The sequence below is a fragment of the Austrofundulus limnaeus genome, unplaced genomic scaffold, assembly GCF_001266775.1.
Source record: "Austrofundulus limnaeus strain Quisiro unplaced genomic scaffold, Austrofundulus_limnaeus-1.0 Scaffold33, whole genome shotgun sequence".
NCBI classification, from domain to species: domain Eukaryota; kingdom Metazoa; phylum Chordata; class Actinopteri; order Cyprinodontiformes; family Rivulidae; genus Austrofundulus; species Austrofundulus limnaeus.
This window is the reverse complement of record NW_013952435.1, coordinates 1961389-1984601: the sequence shown is the minus strand read 5'-3', so window position 1 is coordinate 1984601 and position 23213 is coordinate 1961389. Positions and strand designations below refer to the sequence as shown.

At 40.5% G+C, this 23213-nt stretch overlaps 4 protein-coding genes across 5 annotated transcripts in view; 1 reads left to right on the top strand and 3 right to left on the bottom strand.

Annotated features, from left to right (window-relative positions):
* Positions 1-6776, bottom strand: part of LOC106515925 (uncharacterized) — a gene marked incomplete at its 3' end in the record, with an annotated part of 27628 nt that extends 20852 nt beyond the window's left edge. The window contains 1 exon segment of the mRNA XM_014005991.1: positions 6281-6776. Coding sequence (XP_013861445.1) covers positions 6281-6391 — 111 coding nt within the window.
* Positions 6777-7387: 611 nt separating this feature from the next.
* On the bottom strand, positions 7388-12218 carry nsmce4a (NSE4 homolog A, SMC5-SMC6 complex component). 2 transcript variants are annotated; one of them, XM_014005985.1, is made up of 11 exons: positions 11970-12218; positions 11592-11790; positions 11430-11510; positions 11211-11341; positions 10833-10975; positions 9380-9479; positions 9191-9281; positions 8158-8252; positions 8021-8069; positions 7853-7938; positions 7388-7761 (listed from the first exon to the last, which is right to left on the bottom strand). In XM_014005985.1, exons 2-11 carry the CDS (start codon positions 11785-11787, stop codon positions 7696-7698), a joined length of 1038 nt encoding a protein of 345 aa, XP_013861439.1. In that variant the 5' UTR covers positions 11788-11790; positions 11970-12218; the 3' UTR covers positions 7388-7695. The 2 variants fall into 2 exon arrangements, with proteins under 2 accessions (XP_013861439.1, XP_013861440.1); XM_014005986.1 differs by having other exon boundaries at positions 11592-11787; positions 11970-12217.
* A 931-nt stretch (positions 12219-13149) lies between these two features.
* LOC106515921 (coiled-coil domain-containing protein 177) lies at positions 13150-16190 on the top strand. Its single transcript, XM_014005984.1, has one exon. It carries the CDS (start codon positions 13718-13720, stop codon positions 15425-15427), a length of 1710 nt encoding a protein of 569 aa, XP_013861438.1. The 5' UTR covers positions 13150-13717; the 3' UTR covers positions 15428-16190.
* A 110-nt stretch (positions 16191-16300) lies between these two features.
* LOC106515923 (zinc transporter ZIP9-A) lies at positions 16301-21502 on the bottom strand (the record flags this gene model as incomplete). The annotated part of the gene is given in 7 exon segments (XM_014005987.1): positions 16301-16502; positions 18226-18500; positions 18585-18719; positions 20547-20632; positions 20946-21014; positions 21093-21254; positions 21397-21502. Coding segments are annotated over 6 exon segments (825 nt in total), but the record flags the coding sequence as incomplete, so codon positions are not given.
* Positions 21503-23213: the final 1711 nt, after the last annotated feature.

The window sequence follows — 23213 nt, the reverse complement described above, 5'->3', positions numbered from 1 at the left end:
CTTTCAATACTTAAGTACAAAAAATATCAGATACTTTAGGACTTTTACTCAAGTAATATTCCTAATGGAGACTTTAACTTTTATCAAAGTCCTGTTTTTGGTAAGATACTTGTACTTTTACTCAAGTAATATTCCTAATGGAGACTTTAACTTTTACCAAAGTCCTGTTTTTGGTAAGATACTTGTACTTTTACTCAAGTATCACTTTACTTTATACAACACTGGCTCTGACTCATCTTTAAGATGATAGAACAGTGCACACCAGCGAAATGTACAAACAGTGCTTCATATCCTGGAGGACTTGTTATCAAATGTCGTGACAATCTGAACACAATCTCAGCAGGAATAATGATAACATAATGCAGCTTATTGCAACACACGTCCACGTGCAAACAACTCCCTCACCTGAAGTTACACCATTAGAAAAGTCACCGGTGCTCACTTAGAGGAATAGTTCAGCCTTTTCTTATCATGTGTTTTAAAGCAAAAAWTACAAATAATTTAAATCTTACCTGTCTTAAATGGAGTTTTTGAACAGATCAAACAACTTTTTTCTCCAGAATTTCATAGCAGCTCTTATATCTGCTGAAATCACCACGGAATGCAAAATTGACAAAAGTGTAAAAAGATKAAATCTGAGTTTTTGCATAAACCAAAAAGTGGTTTTATGTTTAAAGCTGGATTAATTCTTTGCTCATTTGCAAGGTCTTAGAAATTATGATCATTTAAGCCAGACTGCAACCCTCATAAGTATTAAAACAACACTAATTCAAGCTAAATGTTAAGAAGAAAAAAAAAGAAGTGGCACGTGCTAACATTACCACACATTTTCACAGACATTGTACCTGCAGGGATTCATTTTGATTTTCCTTAGGGGGAAACAGAACCACGTTTTCTGGAGCGCCCTCTTCTGGCTGGAACAGGGAATGAAAAATATTCCATAAAAATAAAATAAAAGGAAAAACTTATATGTGCAAAAGTGGTTGCATCATAGCATTGTGGGAAAAAAAAGCTTCCATTTGTTTTAGGAAATAAAATGAATACCACTCATGGGATTAACCAGCCAGGAGACAAAATTATTATTTTTAATCTTATTAGGTTAATCCTGAATTCTAATTTTCTAGTAAAATGTGAAAAATACTGATCAGACGTCCAAAGGCTCAGTTTAAAAATCTCTGCTGATTCTAGGACATCTGTTASGACAGCAGTTAGTAATTCAGTAACTCTAAACATTAGTTTTGTTAGCCCTCTGTGGTAAGAGGAGCAGGTCTTGCCCTTACCAAAGCCTCAGTCGTGCTGCTCTCGTTCCCCATGGCTCAGCCAGGTGCAGGGCCACAACTGCCCAGACCATCAGCCTCTCACATCAGCCGGCTGAAAGACACTGGCAACAAAAAGAGCGTGAGCGTACAGCTATTCTACTGGCTAATGAGAAAACAGAGCGAGCAGTCCTTCTAAAGTCACAGGTCGCTGCTCTGCAGGATTAGGGGGGCCTTTTGTGTGAGGCTGGAACCAGCGTGAAGGGAGAGAATGGTAAGATTGTGTGTGCTGCTGAAGGGATTAAAAACCCCTGAAGCAAGACATGCTTTCAGGGTCAAAGTGCAGCAGGATCTTAAAAAGCACTGATGGATGTACTATTATGCAGTTATTATAAAATACTAAAGGTGGGTTAACTTAAGTAACTTTTTTGAAAAAAAAAAACTTTAGGAATAGTTTTACTACAACATAATTTTTACTTTACTTAGTTAATATTATCATGAAATATTGCTACTCTTACTTTGAAATACTCCAACTACTGTAAGTAACTTCACTGAATTAAGAATAAATAGGTTTTAACCGGAAGAGAAACACCTACAGTTTATGTCAGAGTGAGACCTCTTGTTTGTACACAAGCTTTGTTCTAATTCTATTTTTAATCTGCTGAATCATTTGGAGGTCAAGAGAAAAAAACAGTAGATTTAGTTTCAGTCTTTCTATCTTTCTAATTACTTCTCTCTCTGTTTTTCTCTCTCTCTACTTTCTCTTCACAAAAAAAACAAAAAACAAAAAACAAAATAAAAAAACATAATGGTGTGGAGGGGATGGCTATAAGGGGAGAAGGGAGGCCATCCAAAAAAAAAAAAAAAAGATTTAGTTTCATAATAAAAAATATTTAGAAGTGGGTTTTTTTCTGCTGCAATTTGTTATTTTGTTCTTATTTTATTTGTTTTAATTTTTTTCATTTTAGTCTGTTAAAAAACAGAATATGCACATAACTTTATTTTTTGTCAGTCTGATGACATAATTTCAAAATATTAAATCAGACGTTATGATCACTCACTACAGTTTGAAAATTTAGCTGAAAGCTGCTGACAAAGCTGGATTTTAACAGTTGGGGTGGAACCCGAACTTAGCTGAATGATTGCAGAAATTTGCTGAAAAACCCAAAATGTGAAAACAAAAGCTTCAAAGACAAAAAGTAAAATGAACAAAAATATAGGTGAAAGGGGCAGAAAGAAAGTGAAAAGGAACAAAAGAAAATTTTTAAGTAGCCGAAGTAAGTTGCAATTAGCAAAAAGGTACAAAAAAAGTAGAACCTGAACAAAATGTAAAATAAAGATTCATAAACATTTTGAAGAGTTTTCGGCTTCATTCATTTTCAACAAGAAAGAGGCTGAAAAAGTATAAATTGTTGAAATACTGAAAGTCAAACCCAGAAAGTCCTGAAAGATTTGAATGTTTTCATATATAAATTGTTCAAACAGCACAAAAATTGTGGAACAAGATGGAAGAAAATAAACATTTCTTGCATGTGAGTCATTATGGTTGTTTGTACATTTCTTGTGACGTCAGGYCCTGCCCGTTCAGTCAGAAAGCACTGACCTGAATGTTCAAGGCTTTATAAATAGCACTGTCGTATTCACTTGTTTTAGGTCCAGCTGTGTGCACGTTTTGTCACGCACGCTTCCAAAAACAGATATCCAGGTTGTGTACATGATGTCTTTTCTTCAACACATTTATTTTACAATATATGAGCAAGGCTGTGGGAAGTAGGGGAGAAGAGGGTGCACCAACACCCCCTAAAGCAGTGAATTTCAAACTTTTTTAGCTTCCGGACCACAAAATAACAGCTGCAGAAACTTGTGTCCCCAGATATTACATGATTTTTTAAAAAATAATTTTAGTGAAAATACTCCATTAGTATCCTGATGCATCTCAGTAATCCAGGTAGAAAAAAATCAAAAAGAAAAACAAGTAGGTCCTCTGGATGGGTTCTTTAGTGAAATGTTTCGTCTCGCATCCAAGAGACTTCATCAGTCTGATGAGTTTCAGGTGAACTCAGCCTTATTAGCCCTGCCTCCACATGGACAAACAGGTTAGTCACATGCAAAAGAGGGTCATCGACTAACAATAGGCTTGATTGGCTCTATAGTTCATAGAGGGTCATGTGCCCCATCATCTGACCCAAGTCGTGTTATGTGTATGTAGTGAATGCAAGTGGGGGTTCAACGTCCCCTTGTTTTTGTTCCTCCCTCCCTCTTTGTGTTGGTATCATTGGGGCCCTGATTCACACCTTTTGCTCACATGGAGCTGAGTCATACTTGCAATAACAGCGTTGTAGGAGGAGGACAACTGGACACGAAGGCCTCCACCTCTGTTTAATGGTGGATGGTTTTTTCTTCACAAAGATGGCTTCCTTTACTCCTCTCTCAAACCAACGTTCCTCTCTATCAAAGATGAGAACATCTTCATCCCTGAAAGAGTGACCGCTGGCCTGTAGATGAGTGTAAACTGCCGAGTCCTGACCTGAAGACGTAGCTCGTCTGTGCTGGCTCATTCTTTTGAACAGTGGCTGTTTTGTTTCCCCAAAGTATGACTGATCACAGTCCTCCTGACACCTAACAGCATATACTATATTACTCTGTTTTTGCCAGAGAACTGGATCTCATCAGACTGAAGAAGTCTCTTGGTGGAGAGACAAAACGTTTCACTAAAGAAGAAGCCATCCAGAGGACCTACTTATTTTTTTCTTTTTGACTCCATTAGTAATTTATTTGTATTTAAATTGATGTCTGGAAATTCAATTCAATTCAATAATACTGTATTAATCCCAAAGGGAGATTAAATGTTGTTGTAACTTATATTAGTTTCATTAAGGAGTTGTTATAGATACTGACGGATGTGGGCAGGAAGGATCTCATGTAGCGACCCATCTTAMAGTGGATCTGAAGAAGCCTTGAATGAAGACACTGTGTTGTAATATGACAGTCTGATGAGGAGGGTGCTCAGTGTTGGGCTTGGAGTTCACCAACATTGTTCCCCTACAATCTCCCATTGCCCATCATGATTGATGGAAGAGATGGTTTGAACTTCCTCCTTCTCTGTCTCCACTTTRCTCCTGCTCTGCATCCATGGTGCCTCCTTTTCAACTCGTGGGATTCGGGTTGTAGMTGAGGTATTTTTTTCAGCTGTTAATCAGCTGCTACCGATTATAACAAACCACCATTTTGCTATGGTTACGCATCATAACAAATGTCCAAAAACAAAATAGGTGTTAGCAAAAATTCTTTCAGCTGTGCAGCATCTAACAGCAGAGGGAATGATCATCAAAAAACAMGTTTTTTTTTWAATCCAGAAAAAGAAGAATTAAAAAAGGTTAAAAAGAAGATCTCAGGCGCAATTCTAGAATCACTCAGTCAATGTTTTATGACCCACAGAGGGGTCCCGACCCCAACTTTGGGAACAAATACCCTAAAAGATGCCGAGGGACAGGTAGCCCAGAAATTAGCATTCTGTCATGATTGATATTCTGTCCAGTTTTTGCAACATTTTCAATGTCCCTTTTCAAATACATACATTTCACTGAATTTATTAGGTATTTTGTGTTTAAAGTCAACTGAAACCTGTTTCCAACAGAAACGAAACAAAATTCCCAATTCTCGTTTATCCAGYGCAGCAGCTCATCTGCCCTCCTGTTTGTTTGCTATTTGTGTGAATGGGGGTGTAATTTCAGCCCCTGTTCACTTCAACTGACAGCAGCACTTTGGCAGCGCAGGAAGCAGCGATGGGAAGTYATACGATTAAACAAATGCCAGGTCAGTTCTCACCTCATCGCTGGCCGTCCATCACTTAACATGAGCCATCTTCTAGGCTCTTGGATTTGGACGGGTCCCTAAATGTCTCCAGTTTGAGCGTGAGTTACTGGTGACCTCAGTCGACAAAAACAGCCAGGCATAGAAACAAACCTTCAAACTTTACTGATTGGTTTTTAATAGGATTTCTAGTAGATGTTGTATTACTACAACAGTACTACTTGACTTGGTTCACATGTTGAAAATCAGTGCTCAGTCTTAATAGAAATTATAATACACAAGTTGGTCAAAAAGTGCAAACAAAAACAAATTATTCTACTTTTCCTTTCATTTTCTGGCTTTACTTCTAATAAAAAAATACCTGAAATACAACAAAAACGTACAAATAAACTACTTACCCCTGCAAATCCACATTCAGACTATTTCTCACTCCCTGAACTTTTCACAAACCACTTCAACGTGTTTACCGTCCGTCAGACCACGGTTTCTGTCCTGTCTCCTGAGGAGCCACCCCTGGCTTCTCTGATCCTATTTTAGTTCTGGACGCGGGACAGGATGAGACGTGGGGACAAGACCGTGAGGAGGGAGGGAGGAAGAGGGGGTGAGGGGARGGGAGCAAACTGGAGCTGGGGAAGCCATGTCTGTGGAGGGAAGGCACTGGGTGTAAACAAACACAAACAGGAGGTGTCAGACCTGAGGGACCGTAGTATTCAGGTGTTTTCAGATTACACAGTGCTCAATGCAAAGTTATAATTTGCAGGAATACCTTTAATATTTTACTATGATGTGAAAACATAAGGACAGATTCACAATAAACCTGCAGACGAACATGAAAGTAAAACAGTTTGGGCCTGATTTGAGTCTATCATCTGCCATCTTTAAAGGCCAGCAGACGCCTGCAGCAGACTGAGCATCATCCCTRTAAATAGCAACGATTTGATCAGCTGTTACCAGATTTATCACCTCAGAGAACACATTAATCACAGAAACTCTGCAGGGTTTCTCCACTTTAAGCATCACCCTCAGCTCCTCCCATCCTCACCTCCTTTCCTGTCACTACAACTCCTTTTCACTGCCAGTATTGCCCCTCCTCCATCACAAGAACATGCTTTTTTCTTTTTTCTCTCCTCTCCATGAGGAAAAGGCTCTATCCTGACCAGCTGAAGCAACAGTGCACACAAGCCTCCACCCAAAGCATCTCTCAGTTTTACCTGTTTGCGTGAGATTCCGATGCAGCTCCCCATCTTGTATTCCATATCCTCCTCTGGTGAAGTAACCCTGGCGCTACACGGCTGGCAGAGCACCTTCCTGCAGAACTGCATCGTTGGAAGTGGCGCTCAGCATCGCCGAGGCAGGCAGATGGCTGCAGAAGCTCCGTGTGCGCGCGCCTCAGAGTCTGTGCGAGTGCTGCGCCTCAGAACTCTGCACCGCACGGACATGCATCTTCCAGAACCACTGTTACATAAACCCCTGAATGAGAGAAAAGGAGCCTGACGTCCAGCTGAGCCTCACATCACTGCACACGGGGAGCAGACTGAAGCTCTGTTTTGGAGGGAAAAATAAAATAAAAATCCAAGAGAGGGAGAACCGAGAGGCAAAGCGATGTGCGCCTATCTCTTTAAAAGAGCGACGAGGATGCAAAGGTGGTTGTCACGATGTTACCAGTGTGTTCAAACAAACAAATCTGACCACTCAGGCAGAACAGAGCAACAAAAATGTGACCCATCACATCGAAATGAGGATTAAGTCCAAAAGTGGTAGATGGAGAAATAGGCAAATAGTGTTTTGACTCAAATGTTAACAAAAATTGCATTTTATCAAAATATAATGAATAAAAGCCTTATCAATGTATCATTTGAATGAACTGTCTGAAATATAATCATAAAACAAAATTTTGAAGCACTTTTTTGAGCTGTAGCAATAAAAAAAACTGATTTTGAGGAAAAACACCTTAAAATTTTCAGATTTTCCCAGTGAGGTAGCAAAGTTTTCTTTCTTTTTAGCAGGAAAATCTCAATATTCAAATGTAATTTGAGGTTTCATCTTTATAAGGACATTAAACATTCCTCATTAAAATTACATAAAATTAGTATTCAGATCAAATATTTATGTATTATTGTAACCAAGACAAATTAAGTCCTCTATATGGATTTAATTACGATATCATAATGATCCAGGTATCAAAATGTAGCTTTTAAAGCCAAGAATCTGAAAACGTAATTAGGTCATTTTGACCAAATTTGACTAATCCTCATTTCGATATGATGGCTTACAAATAATGCTACAGGAAAAACAGAACCAAAAACATCTGAGGTTTATTAGTGCCATTTTTTTAATAAGAACAGCAAATATCTATATAAACAAAACTATAAACCTTTTTACAAATTTTCTCCAAGTACAAAAACTGCAAAGTGCAAGAATAAATTTTTAAAAGGACTAAATTTGGAGAAATGAATGGGACAGGAAGTCATTTATGAATTTTTTTTCTGCAGGGAATAAAAATATTTGTACAAAAATCAGAAAGACAAAAAATAAAAATAAAAAGGACACTTTGGTCCAATGAATAAAAACTGTATTTCACCAAAACAGAGGGCCATATAAAATGTAGAAAAGACAGGGTGGTCCGTCACTCATTCTGGGTCTCTGGAGGTGGAATCATGGTCTCTTTGATCTCAAAATTATCTACAATCTCCTGAGAAAGAACAAACAAATCCATTTTTTATTTTATTACATTCTTTGCTTCCAGTTTTTTTTTTTCTGCGATCGACTCAAAAMTTGCTCACCTTCCACATCTTTGGACTCATGGAGATGATGCACTGCTTGCGCGTGGAAGCACCTGCAGGTTCCACCTCGCCCTCCTCTACAGGCGCTGAGACGTGAAATAAAAACGGTGTTACCTCACGACGCCTTTGTTACTCTGAAATCTGACTGACAGAACAAAATGTTCCCACCTATACAAGGCAGCTTATCATCATCCAGATACATCCGGGCCAAGCCATCCTGAAACAGAAGCAACGTTTTCACACCTGCTCGCGGCCACTAGAGGGCAGCGGAGTTCACTTTAAAAACAAAACAAAATGCGACTTACCCTGATCAGAAAAGAAAAGTGGAAAATGTTCTCCACTGTCCGAGAAAATGAGTTGGGGTCAACAACGAATTCGTAGTACGATATGGGTGTCGACGCTGTGATGCAAATTAAAAAAAACATGAGATAATAATTTACATAATGTTTAACGTGTCCTGTAATCAGAAGTTAGACAGCTGTGAATACGGCTCTGAAAGCTCCCAGGATGCATTCAGAGGTGGTGAGGAACACCTGTGGTCATAATCCTGTAATATAATAAACACACTTAGCACAAAAAAATAAGGACATTTGTGTTTGGTAGATTCTTTATTTGTTGTAACAATGCTTCTTGGCCATAAATCTTACAGCGGGCACCTGATTTGCAGCACCTGGAGGTATCAGAAGCTCAAAACAAGTGTCAATAGCAACATCAAAATCAGACAGAAAAGATTTGGCAAATTTTTCACGAGTACAGCCCACGTACTCAGCTCTACTGCTCATCCCACAAATGCATGTTCCTTACAAATGTGGCACCATTTAAAAGGGAAATTAACAGGCTTTCCAATGGTATAAGATTTACTGCCAAGAAGCGTGTTATAACAAAGAAATAATCTACCAAACACATTTTCTTACTTTTTCTGCTAAGTTTATATCCAGATACTCATCATACTCATACTTGTCAATTACATGGTTTATTATAATAATAATAATAATAATGTGTAATAATGAAAAAACAGCATCCAGACTCACAGGATGTACTGTTTATATAAACCTTCTTTTTATAATTTTACAGGAACTTATCAAAGCAGAAGTGAAGTCAGAAACTATTTAAATTTATCTTTTTGGTCCTTATTGTCACCTTTCAATGAGCCTCGTCTTGAATGTCAAAAGCCAAACATGTGCTGTATTATTRTACAGCACAGACATTAGCTGCTGTTAAAACACATTTAGATCACAACTGGTTTCTCAGGAWACGTGTGAGGACAGATAAAGCTGTTAGAGCAATCAGGTCACAGAATAACAAAAACAACGTCAGTCAGGTCGATTTAAAACTCACGATCATCTTGGTGATAACTCTTCAGATATCCAAGGATTCGCTCCACTTCTTTCTCTGTAGCTTCCTGATGGGATTCTTCCATTTTCTTCAGCTGACACAACACAACGCAGTGAGCATGTGTGACATTTAACAACTTAAAATCCAAAAAAAATAAAGTAAATATGGTGTGGATGATGTGAGTTTAGCTACCTGTGTGGGCATGATTCTTTGGGCCTCCTTGTTGGGGACCCTCCTTTGTCTTTCGACTCGCTGCTTTGGAGGKGGTGGTTCTGCGTGGAAGGACCCCATCCTGTTGGAAAGAACCAAAACAAAATCAGACACATTTTTAATGCTTCTTTTTTTTATGAATTTGTGGTCAAATCTTGTGAAGGTTTGTAGACCTCTTTATTAAATCATAACTGGGGTGTATTTATTTGCTAAGACGCTTGTTCTTTCAGTACAATTAAAGGTTTTCAGACTTCCTCTGCAACTTTTTACTCCCCCTACCATCTGACTGATCTGCTGATGCAACTCCTCCAACTGGAAATGGTTTTCTTGATTTGACTTTAATGCACTTTGTTTGTGTGCACCATCTTTACTCTGTTGAGTACCAAGCCCTGGTATTAAATAGGGGTGTAAGAAAATATCGATACACTGAAATATCGCGATATTTCATTTCCCGATACTGTATCAATATTCTAAAGCCCTGTATCGATTTTTTTATTAAGTTTTAAAATGTCAACTTGCCTGCCAGCCGTTTATTTTTATGTTGTAGTTCAGCCTCTGACCACTAGTTGGCAGCAGTGAGCCAGCCGTTTGGCTCCTCTACCTCTTGAGCGCCAGAGAGTAAGGGTAGCATTAGCATTGTGAGTAAAAATTAGCTTCATGCTCCGATAGCTGAATCTGAGCAGAAAAGACCGACACCCTCTGCCTTCTAAGCTGAGGTAAGGTTATAAACCATTACTTATTTGTCAGAATGTCTGTATTTTAAGACAAATTAAGTGTCTTGTGCGCTCTTTTTCCAACTGTAGTCAAGGCATGCGTCTAGCGTCTCGAGCTAGGCGCTCCCCCCGTGACATAAAACTCTGTCTGTTGCTCTCATGTCCGGCTGATCACATCAAAGTCCGTAAACTTTAAGTTTATACTGCTGTGTTCGCTTCAAAAATGGTTTAACTGTGTTTACTGAACTTTATGACAACATAAAGGCTATTGTTAAGTGTTGGCTGACCATATTGTAAATTAATATAAAAATCTAAAAGCTGCAAAATATATATTTTCAAACTATTTATTGGCAAATTTAGTCTAAAAATTGAAAACATGGATGAAATAAGAAATATGAAACAAATAAAATAAAACACATACAAAGCAGAACACAGCTAAATGTATCAAAAGTATGTCTACGTAATATTAGAATTTTCTGAGACAATGAATTTTGGTTTTTCGTTTATTTAATTTTTTTCCAGTATGAGATTTTTATTTAATAAAATTTTTGGACCAAAAAAAAAAATCGCAATATATCGCCTTGTTTACAGTATCTAAATATATCGGGACATATCGTAWCGTGACCCCTCTGTCATGATATGTATCGTGTYGCCAAATTCTAGCCAATACACAGCCCTGGTATTAAAGCAACATCCAGTACATAACATTTGTTGGTACTCACATGTAGTGGAAAGTTGGGGCTGTTCTGAAACAACACTCTGTACTCTTGGCCAGTCTGTGCCAGGCATCTTTAGGCAGGTAGCCATCACTGGTAGCTTCGTTCTGCCGATCGTCCTCCAGTCGGTTCAGACCCATGAAGGACAACTGTTCAACAAGTAAAGACATGCTTGTTATTGTATGTCAAGTGTAGCACAGCTGTGTTTTTAACTCGTTAAAAGATTGTTTCAGACGTCAGTATATTCAGTGTTTACACATTCAAAGGTGTAAAGAAATAACTATAAGCACATCTTCCACCTCTGTTTTAGAACTCRCGTTTGGTATCAGTAAACCCAGGTAAACGCAGGAATCGTGGCTTGAAACAACAGAGCGGTAAACCTACCAGATGCTCGGCAAAAGCAGTAGGATCAAAGGCATTCCCATCAGAAAACAGCTGGCTGGCTTTCTCTTTTCCCAAATCCGTGGCCACAACRAGAAGCTGAGCATCGAGCGCTGCTTCTCTCGCCTGCCGAACTGTCAAACAGAGATAAAACAAACTTGTGTTGCACAGCTACATCTTTCCTGACCACCTTTTCCCAGCCTGCAGCCGCATCAAACCTACCATCTTTAAAAAGCTTGTTTGCCTCTTCTAGGACTTCTGTGAGTTTGTTGTTTGATGGACTCAGCAGATCTTCCCTGTTCTCTGTAAAACAACAAATAAATAAACACAAGGAGGAGGTGCATGCTTTGTTGGAGTATAAACATCAGTTAAAGCATTCCTCACGTTGCACAGAGCTGATGAGGTCTCTGTATTTGCTCCGTATCTCTCTCCTGAGGCCCTGGTCGTTTTCGTCGTCCTCGTCCAGCAGCCCAGCCAGACTGGAGTCAGCGTCCTCCCCATCAACTTCTGCTCTCCTCCGACCAGAAGACCCATTCTGCCGGGGAGTCTCCTCGTTTCCACCAGATCTAGACTTCCTCATCTTCTGACGGTCAGAGGGTCAACCACCGCAAACGCGAAAAAGTAATAAAAACAAAGCGTGATGGAAACAAAAAGTTTAGACTAAAACTGCCAGAACTAAGATGTTCGCAGCACAGATACGAGCAAACCGTTAAAAGTCAAGTTAATATTGTTACAGGCAAAAAAATAAAACACAATCAGTACCTTAATGATCCCATAAACTAGGGCCAGTCGACGTTAAACTAGCTCGAATAACAGAACTCTCGCGCGCTAAAACTAAAGCTAAACAGCTGCTGTGACGCCGACGTAATAACAGACTGCAGCGTTTTAAGTCGGAGCAAAACTTACGTGCTGCTGTAAACTGACTAAATGTGCAAAGAATAAAGGAAAAAGCAGTTAAAAGTAACAGGGGGAAAAAAAACATTCAAGCCGCAGAACTTCACTTGTAAACGTGCAGACAGCGGAAACAGGAAGTCGAATACGAGTGGTGTCAAAATAATCCTTCAAATATCCTTCAAAATAAAAGCAAATACCAATATTCAAGAGCTAATTAWCACTGTTTTAAATAACTCCGGGCAAATTTTCTTTTATTAACACAAAAGGTTATTATTATGATTTAACGTTCAGCTAAAAAACATAAGATTTTTGTGTATTTTCCAAAAAAAATATTCCGATTAGAACAATTGAGGAAATGATGAGCAGGTTATTTTCTTGCTTCAGTTCACTCGTCTTCATCTTTGGTTTGATCAAAATGACAACTCTTTTTTTTTCTACAATCCCTCATTCGTCCAGATCTAGAATTTATTAATTTACTTACTGCTGRCAATGACTAAATTAGTAAAAGTGGTAATTAAAACACATTAAATTTTAGTTAATTATAATTCTTTTTAATCTCTTCTATCAACCTGGRTGCAACTGATGAAAATTAACTCAAGTTTCTGGCATATTTACGAGATGTATCATGTAAATTAATATGCATTGTCCCCTTTATGAAATAAATTCACATTCAAAAGCAAGTAAACTTAACATCAATTGTGAATTATTAATAAGTTACTAATGTCAATAGCGATATTTATCATAATTACCTCAATGTACATGTACAATAGGGTGCCTTCAGGCCCAGGCTGAAAAAGAGATCTGGAATCTCAATGGGACCTGGTTAAATAACGGTAAATAAAATGATAATAAAAAAGAAATGTACAATATGCAGCCGATCAATAAAACTTAATTTATTATTAAACCTCGGATAGCTTACTTCTTGAAAAGTTGTTATGTAAATATTAAAACGTTATTAAATTTGCGGTGTAAATAAACAATATCGTTTAAAGCACGTAATCAAAACTAAAAAAATTCTACATGTAAAAATAAATAAATAAATAAATAAATAAATAAATAAATAAATAAATAAATAAATAAATAAATAAATAAATAATCAGTGATGTAAAAACAGAGGCAGCCAGTAGAGGGCGCTGAAGTCCCGTGCGGCGGTGGGTCCTTTATGGATTCAACTTCCGGCTTCCGGTCCTTGTCCGCTACTCTGTTGTCATGGTAACGATAAATGTTGCGGACATGTGTCTTTATTTATTTAAGACGCATTTATAATTAATTTATTGGTGTTTTGACATTTTGTTCACAAACAAATAAAAGTGTAAATTTAACAAAATATTTTTATTGTTTTGTTATGACTCTAAAGAGTTTTTACTAAAGGCAGGTTTCAAAGTGATAGTTATTCTACAGCTACATGATTATAATATTGTCTCATTCATTTGGCTATTTATTTACTTCCGGCTATATTAATATAAAACRTGTTTAACCGTGTTACGGATAAGTCGTAGCCATGACTGTTAGAAAAGACAMAGATAATCCCTTCCTGATCTCCTCTCTGAGCTGGACAGACTCTGTAGATCTGCTCTCCTCCTGAGCAAGTGAATTTATCATCCAGAACTTTTAAGATGGGGGAGCTGGGGTCCAGTCCTCCCGTTTTCTGCCTGGACCACAAGAACTCGGAGTCGGCCGGAACAGACAGGATCCGCTCAACGAGTCGAGTCCTGCAGGAGTCCTGCCCCCCGCCACTCGGAATAAAACCCGTTCAGCTCCTGATAAAGTCGCTGAACGATCTGATTGCGGAGCGGAGGAACGTGACCTGTGAGGCCATGAGGGTTATGCACGAATCCTATGAAAAAGAAAGATCGAAGGCTCTGCAAAAGTGCCCCGGCAGGGAGCAGGGGGGGATTATTCAGGCGTCTGGGAGCAGGTGGCCAAGAGGTAACGTAGCTGCAAACATGGAGGCTTCGACAGAAACTAAAGTGAAGGAGCCCACATCAGACTCGCGGACTCCAGAACCCAACCCGTATGCTGATCTGTGCTTTAGAGGGAAGCCGGCCTGCAGGTCCAGGTGCTCTGCTGAAAAGCGAGACCCGGAGAGAAGCACGACCTGCAGCTTGACCCTGGGAGACCTCAGGTGCTCCCCGGCCGCGGAGGCGACGCTGCAAAGGCTCACTGAGGAGATCAGAAGGAAGACGTGTGTCACGGTGTCAGAGAGGGACCGCAAAATAGCAGCTCTGGTGCTGGTGAAGCACGAAGAAGAGCAGGAGCGACTGAGGCTCTCGCAGCAGGAGGAGCAAAAGCAACAGGAGGTTCGCAGGCAAGAGGAGGCCCAGCAGGCCCAGGCGGAAAAAGAGAGGAGGAGGAAGCTGAGGCAGAGCATGAGACTTTGGCACGTGGAGCTGGAGGCCCGCAGCAGGATGAGGTTGCTTCAGGAGGAGGAGAAAGCAGGGCAGCTGGAGCAGGAGGCGCTCCTCCAGGAGGACCGCTGGAGGAGGCTGAAGGAGGAGGTGGAGGCGCAGCGCAGGGAAAAGCTGGAGGGTGCGCGGAAGGAGGCAGAGGAGCGCAAACGCTACCAGGAGAAGCTGCTGAGAGAGAAGGAGGAGATGGAGAAGAGGGAGCAGGAGAGGAGGCGACGGGCAGCAGCGGAAATGGAGGAGAAGGCCTGTAGGAGCAAACTGCTGCGGGAGAAGAGGGAGCAGAGGCGACTGCAGGAGGAGAACCGCAGGGAGCTGCTGCGGCACATCCTGCTGAGAAAACATCTGGAGCAGCGGACGGAGGAAGAGGAGGCGCAGACGAGGAGCACGCTGGAGGAGAAGCTGCGGCGCTCCGCCGAGAAGCGAGCTCAGGCCGTGGAGGCCCAGCTCCAGGAGCTGCAGGAGCGCTCCGCTCGGGAGCAGGAGCAGCTCCGGAGAGCGAGGCTGAGGGCCGAACTGCAGAGCGCCCAGCAGCTCGCACACAAACACCTCCTGGTTCAGACGAGCCAGCTCCGCACGCAGCGAGCCTCCCTGAACGCCTCCTCGCTGCTGAGGAGCAGAGCTCAGCAGACACGAGAACACAACCAGCACCGGCAGGTCTGCCACCGGAGACTCCAGGAGGAGATGCAGAGGGAGGAGGAGGCGACGACGAAGGCCAGAGAGAACTACGTTTCTGCGAAGGAGCGGAGGCGGGAGAGGCTGCTGAGACAGAGAGAACAGCTTCAGGAGGAGGCGCAGAGGCTGACTCGAGCCTCCTTTTACATGATGGACGGAGTGAGGCAGCAGACACGCAGTCGAACCTTTGATCAGATGGCTCTGGAGGCTCGGCTGACGACCTCCGTAAGACGCATGAAACTATGAGAGGATTATAAACTTATTAATGCAGAACAGGGCTGGGTCACATGACCGGTTTGGTTGTAAAAAACTTAGACTAAACATGAAACATCACGTTCCTGAGCACTGCTTACAAACAATAAATGAGCTCTACCTGGTATTTCCTGCATAGAAACAGCATTTTAACAGGTCCTCTTATAAACACCAATAAGTACTATGTTTATAACTGAGAAAATGTGAAATAGCACAGAAATACCTTTGAAAGTAAAAGTTATACTCACTGTTGAGTTGTGTTGAATAGATGCCATCTTGAATTCTGAATTTTCCCACTTTACAGCTGGGAATTCCCACTAGARGGACATTCCAGTTTACATTTCCGACTTGTAAGTGGGAAATTCCCACTTCCTAGGCCATAAAYAAAGATGCAGTGAAATGTAGCTTTTACATGGCAAATTTTGCTGCTATTTTTTGAATCGTGCAGCTTCATCTAGTGGTGGGATATTGTCATTTTGCGGATAAAATAATCGACATGCATTATGGGAGATGTAGTTTATGGTCAGGGCTGGCTTTAAGCAGCTTATTTTGAGACATTATTACAGGACCGTTCAACTAAATTGCTCAAAGGGCCACAGTTACTCCAAGCTAACAGCCCAGGGGTGTTATCTTTCACCTTTTAAACTAGTTAATTTGTTACAATGAATTTTAAATTTGAAGTTTACAATTGATTTAAAATATATTTTTATATTAAATTAAGCAAAAAAAATTTTTTGGCAGACCTGACAGAAGTCAAGCATGGGCCACATTTGGCCCGCTGGCCTTCAGTTTGATAGATGTAATATATATGTTTTAGTACAACGTATGTCCTCATCCAGTTAAAATAAACCCCACTACACCAGTCAATTTGTTTCTTGTCTCCCTTTATTACAGTCTAGTATTACAACCCCAGTGAACAAGTGAAATGTCACATTAGACCCTCGAGGTGTCAGACAGCTGCGTGGAGGTTTCAGCCGTCAGGAAGTTGCAGACCATAAAGTTTAGGGTTAAACTGAGTTCTGTGCAGCCAGCAGGTAAATGAACCCTGGAATCGGAGTCATTAAGCAACCTGCAGAGTGCAAATAAAAGAGACGACAGGTTAATGTTTGGCTGAACATGTTGTGGGTCTGCAGTTTAGTGTACAAGGAAGTAGCATATAAACATGAAAATACTGCAAAAAGTTACTCTTAATGTGTTTGTCTTTGACACGGCAGTTCTTTTGGTTGAAACATTCAGCGCTTCTTATCGAGGCGATAATATGTGCTGCTTTAAGACGGTTAAAGATAAATTTGTAGCAAATTTGTTTGTTTTCTTTTTACTAGAATGTGCAAATTTTTCTATTTATCTCTGGTTTACACCCAAAGAAGAAAACAAAAACAGACGCACTCATTAAAATTTAAATCAGTGTTCTTGAGTTACAAGCAAGACTCAGCTGTTTTTATCTGACTCATACTATATGGTGTATTGGCTTTAAAAAAAGACACCCTACCTGTTCTTGCAGGTGTTAGACTGTAAAACTGACAAGTTTTGTCACGTTAAACCTTGTTTTTAAACTAATTTTAAAGGGATCCATGATTAGTTGTAACATTAGACTTTATTTGACAATCATATAGTTTAGCTGTAAAATAAAGACTGTAAAAATACTGTAGGCTGTTTATTTTTTATAATTTTTAAACTAAAAGTTAAAAAATATATTACACGGATGGAGCCATTTTATTTACATGCAAAGCATTCTGGGTAATTGATGTCATGGATAGGTAAATGAAACCAGAGCGTTGACAGAGAGGAGAAGGTAGAAATGACTCGGCCTGTAACTGAAAATATGGATGGAGGACCTCAGTTTAGCTTGTTAGCTTGTTGCACTAGCGCTGAGCTAATACATATAAGGCAATTTAGCATCGGCGAGAGCGTGAAGTCTAATGGTGCATTCACACCGAACGCGATTTCAGCATCAGGAGCAGCAGGTTTACATGCAAAGTCTATGGTGGACGCGCTTCAAGCAACATTGGGAAGTGCTGCGGCGCCTCAAGCGCGATTAGAGCAGCGCGATTTGAACGATTTGAACGATCTGAGCGTTCGACGCGCTGAGGCACAAATCGCTGAAGTTAGAAAATCTGAACTTTTGCAGCTCGACGCGCMGCGTCAACCAATCAGAGAGACTCCACTGTGTGACGTAGYGACATATTTCCCGACGGGACAGTTTACTGAAYGATGTCCACTAACCTGAAACAGATGGAGCTCCTGCTCTTTGGCTGAAATGAGTGCTGCAGTCGTGTCCTGATCAGCAGCAATGTGTGGCAGCGACTCATCAGACTGGAAAAATAGTCCTGAAAGCAGCTGTGAGCCTCTACTCTGAATTATCTGGTGAATTAATTATGAATTAATTATCTGATGAACGTGACACGCTCTTGCTCTCTGTAAATAAAGCAAAGCCACTTCCTCGTCCGACATTAAACAGAGCCCGACAGAGGAGGGAGGGGCGGGGAGGCTCTGCCGTGCAGCGCTTCAAGAGCTGACCTGCGTCTGACCTCAAAGTGCACAAGCGACCAACTTCAGCGTTGGCTGCGATTTTGAAGCTGAAATCGCGTTAAGTGTGAACGCACCATAACAGGCTAAGCTGAGGTTCTTCTTCCATGAAGCAGCTCTGTTGTCCTCCATCCACATTTTCAGTTACAGGCTGAGTCATTTCTACCTTTAAAGGGCTTCATCAACAAAAGTCCCTCTTTTTAATGTTCCTTGTAAATTTGCTCTCAGCTCCTTAGGTCCTCTTGGTTTTTCTTCTGTGCYCTTACGCTTCCCGTCAGTCATCGTGCAGCCCGAGGGCCAACACGACCGGAAGCCCCAAACCGAGGATGAGCGTGAGGCTCTCCAGGAACCCCAGGTGCTGCCGCTTGTGGGCGTCGGCTTCGGGGAGCTGCTGGACGTCAGACAGCGGCTCCTCTGTCCTGCCGCCGCCGCCGCTGATTTCAGGGAGAACGTGAACCGTGGCCACGTACAGGAACGTCCCGGCCGAGAAGAGCATGCCCACTCCTGTCGCACTGAGCTGGTTCTGAGGAGAGTTTCCAGACTGCGGACAAATCCAGGTGAATAAAAGATGAAATAAAGCAGAACCAGCCATGAAGACACCAGAAAGTGGTGTGTGTGCGCTTACTGAGTGCAAAATGAAGTAAGTGCTGATGGCTACTACTGGAGCTGCAGCTGAGAAGGCCAGTAAATGTCCCTGGATGTGTTTCTTCTCGAGGCCGGCGTGCATCAGAAAGGAGACCAAACCGAAAGCTGCAGGCGCCTGGAAGACAAGAACGATGGGCAGGTTCTACGGCAAACAGTTTGAGCATTTATTCCATACGCTCCAAATCTTTAACTTGTCTGTGACTACAACCCACTAGCTGCACAGCTGGTTGCACTACTGTGGTGCTTTGTGSCCGTACCACCCTGAACTTGTCTGATCTCGGAAGCAAAAAAGGGTCGGGTCAGTACTTGGATGCAGGGGCGGTTCTAGGGGCGGGGCCACAGGGGCATTGGCCCCTGCTGAMATYTGATTGGCCCCCTGAAGTGCCCCTGTCCTGTCACTCATCTGTCCTTTGCCCAAGGRTGATGATGCTGGGGTGCAGTTCCTTGTCTAAACACTAGAGGCACTAATGAGCCAAATAGAAAAGTCCAGCATGAATCAAGCTGACAGAAGTATTTTTCTTTTCTTAAAATTTGAAAAATCCTTGAGAAAAAGTATTTTAACTCACAAATGTTGGCTGGATTATCTCAAATGTGTGTTTGAGAGTATTTTATCTATGTACTGTAAAATGCATGTAAAACTGGTAAGGAGAATTTACAGTGCAAGCTGTTTTAAAATTACATTACAAGTGTTTAAGTGCGTGACTGGTAAATACACCATACCAAAACCAGCRATTTGTGTGCAAGGATGCTGAATAAACACTTGGCTCCTCTATGAATATTTTGGCCCCTTGATGGCCCCTTCCTCAGAAAAATCTTAGATCCACCACTGTTTGGATGGGAGCCCACCTGGGAATACCATGTACCATAAAACCAACTAATTGAAAACCTTTGACCATAGTAGGTCATACACGATGGTATATTAGAGCCACTTTGTAGATGAAAAAAAAGGAGGAGTAAATCTCAGAGAAAAAAATCCAAATTTCTGAGATTAATTTCAGAAATTTTCAAGAAAACAAACAGGAAATTCTCTCATGTTGACAAGTCGCAAATTTGCAAGAAAAAAAACTCAGAAATTTCCATAATCAAAGGCCAAAATTTGCGACATTTAAACTAAATATTTTCTGACATGGTAAAGTCAGAAACTTACAAGAAAAAAAACTCGTAAATTTATGAGAAAAAAACTATKAAGTTTTCAGGAATGGCTAAAGGGCGATTCCACCTGTTTTCACTAACATATTTCATTTGCTCTAGTTTAAAAACTAAAACACGCAGAGACTTCAAACCTGGACTAGATTATTCTACACCGATTGTAGAATATTTTAATTGTATGTGATTTGTGAAACATATATTTGATTTGTGAAGCTTCAGTATRTGGTGATTTCAACACTTCTTATGCATTTTATGAGTCATAGGTCGCCTCCTACTGAAGGGGAAGAAAAAAAAGCACCACTTTACCCAACTAGCTGAAGAAGTTCTACTAATCAACGGAAGTCCAACTAGTTAGCTTTTTAACACTCTACTGGACCAAACTAGTCAACAACTGAGTCATACAGGTTGACTAGTTATCATAATAAACCCTTATCTGTAACTCAAACTAGACCTCCAAGTTTACTGTCAAATGTTCACTAGTTAAAATTGGTTGCTACTTTTGTTAATTAAGGACAAAAACTAATCAACTAGTTAGCCTCTTACAGTTTAATTTAACTAGTGTGCACATGTGGCAGTCACTAATTGAATAATTTGAATATTTACAGTTTGCAAAACACTGTTTGCTGTACTAATGCACCAAATATGAAACTAGTTCAGTGTATTTGCAAACTAGTAGATGAGAATTATGCTTATGATTAAGTGTTTTTGAATTAATACATAAACAGTTTGCCATACATGTCATTATGAGCTTACAGATCCATGCAGCTATGTTTTAACCAGGTAATCGTCTCACCTTGTGCAGAATGACAGCAAAAAATACGATGACTTGAACCGTTACTTGACCTGTGGCCACAGCAGCACCCAGAGCAAATCCATCAGCTGAGGGGTAAAAAGGAAAGGTCAGGTAACYACAGGTTGGCATTTTATTAAAACTAAATGCTTCATTTTATGTCAGATTTTACCAAAGCCAATGTTTTTTTCCTTAACATTTTGATGTGGAACCTTAAGGCTAAAAACTTGTGAGCAGCTCAAACGGAGAAAAAAGAAACTCATGCTAAATCACATGAGGGCTTAAACAAGTGGGTTTTGTTGGGAATCTTTTATGCTTTTTTTTTCTTCTTGGAGCTTTTTTTGTGTGCCGCGTGCAAACAAACGCCAACAGACTTCTACGTTCATATGTCTGAGGATCTACCTGCAGCGTGAATAACCAGCCCCAGAGTGGCTGTGATGTGGACGCTGCTCGACGATTCCACAGTTTGGTCTGAAATCACACACTGAACAAGTTCAGATGAAAGGATAGACTCGTAATAAAACCGGTGTGAGCGTCGTGCCAACTTGCCACGCGTGGAAATGTAACCTCCAATCTGGTCAACGGCGAACATGAAGGTGAACCCAAAGGTTAAAGCCAGCCCGATGTAGAACCGAGGAGGAGGGGGCTCCTCCGGGGAAGAGGAGCTTTTCTCACTGGTGTTCAGACCCAACGGTACATCAGAGGAGGGGGCTGGGCGGGAGATGAAGGACAGGAAGAGCTTTTGATCAAATCCAAAATGAAAGCAGGTGGTTTAACACCCAGAACAACGGTTTCAAAAGGTTGCAATAAAATGCYAATTCTGTGGTTTGTTTCTCATCAGAGTTTAGCTCACCTCTCCACGAATCCTCCAACAAACCCACGCCCTCAGGGATGGTGATGGCGAGTGCCGTCCCGCAAAGGAGTCCTGCCCCCAGGATGGAGACAAACTGCAGGCTTTTCTGTAAAAAGACAAACGTTTAGTCAGTTTAAACCAATAAACATGAAAGGATCAACCGCAAAACCCCTACTAAATCTAAAAGATGCCAATGCATGAGCATTAAACAACTCATTCTGCTTAARAAATCATGTTGTGCTTTGAAAACATGCAAAACGTGCCAAAATGTGGGACATGACTTCATGGCACTAAATAGARATCAATGGAATTTTGGTGAAAACAGAAGAAATCCGACTTTACACTAAGACTACTTATGTCAACATATGAAAGCAAAATTTCCACTAAATTACTAATAAAAGGTTATATTTGATCAGTTTATTAGCATTACAGTTTGTGCACGCCTAAAAGAGGATTCCAGTTGATTTTTTAAATTCCATCTTCAACGTAGATGTCCTCCAAACATTTCACAAGTTGGTATAAATTGTCTAAAAATGACATAGTGTGACAGAGCTTTTAGAGCTTTTTAAAGCTCTAAAGCAGGGCTATTCAACTGACGGCCCGTGGGCCATATCCGGCCCGCAAGCGACCAAAGTACGGCCCGTCAATTGGTTCATTCATCTCTTAAGTCCAAACCCCCCAGTTTTCTACTTTAATTACCATTAAAGTTATTTTAGTTAAACATAGATATGTTTACAGAAACGTCCTTTTGGCAAGAAGCTGGTAAAAACCATTTCTATGAATATCTAAGACAGTTAAAACTTCAAGCAGTTGAAGGTAAAATTATGAAAGTGAAAATAAAATTGGTTTTAAAAATTGTCAAGTTCAAATGTCAAAATTATATTTGTGTTAAACACAAGGCAGAATGTGTTATATTGTTTTAATATCACTACATTTATTACATAGGGTTCTGTATGTTGTATCCATGATTAAATGCAGCAAAATAAACAGGTAACAGATCTTTGTAATACTTGATTTATTTACATAATGACTTTAATTGCTGTGCCGTTGGTCTGCATTAACTTTGTGGCCTCTGGTGCAGTTTAGTTGAATGGCCCTGCTCTAAAGTTTGAAATCATGCATCACAATGTAGACATTTGTTTTCTTTCACCCAGGGTGTCTCTTACAGTTTTCTCTCAAATCCCTCGCAAAATACAAAAAGTCCCACACCCAATGTCCCATAATCGTATTTTAACTGAAGTTAAACTTTATCTTCCTGCAGATTTACAAAGATCTCCCACAAGAGACTGGGCTTTTATCGCTCACGGTTCAAGAATTTTTAAGGTACGACTTGTATCCTGRTGCATCTCAGTAAYCCAGGTAAAAAATCCAAAAAGGAAAAAATTGTATAGGTCTTCTGGACGGGTTCTTCTCTAATGAAACGTTTCGTCTCTCCTCCAAGAGACTTCTTCAGTCTGAGAGTTTCGGAGAAACTGAGACGTTTATTTTCTAAACATGATGTCCCAGTGGCTTTCAAACCCCAAAACACATTACGGCAAAGGCTGGTTCACCCCAAAGATCCGGTGCCCCGGCTTTTTACTGGTTTGTTTTGATGGTTTCTTGGGTTTTTTTCTCTTTAGATGAATGTTAAATGTAATGCATTTGAATTGTTCATATATGAATGAAATGTGCTGAATATTTAAAGTATTAAAAGAAGAAGCAAAAGAGTTTCCCCCCAAAGTATTGCACAAAACCAGAAAGGAAAAAATTGCATAGGTCTTCTGGACGGGTTCTTCTCTAATGAAACGTTTCGTCTCTCCTCCAAGAGACTTCTTCAG

Excerpts from the sequence above, each read along its gene's own strand:
- LOC106515921 (XM_014005984.1), top strand. The coding sequence starts at position 13,718 with ATGGGGGAGCTGGGGTCCAGTCCTCCCGTTTTCTGCCTGGACCACAAG.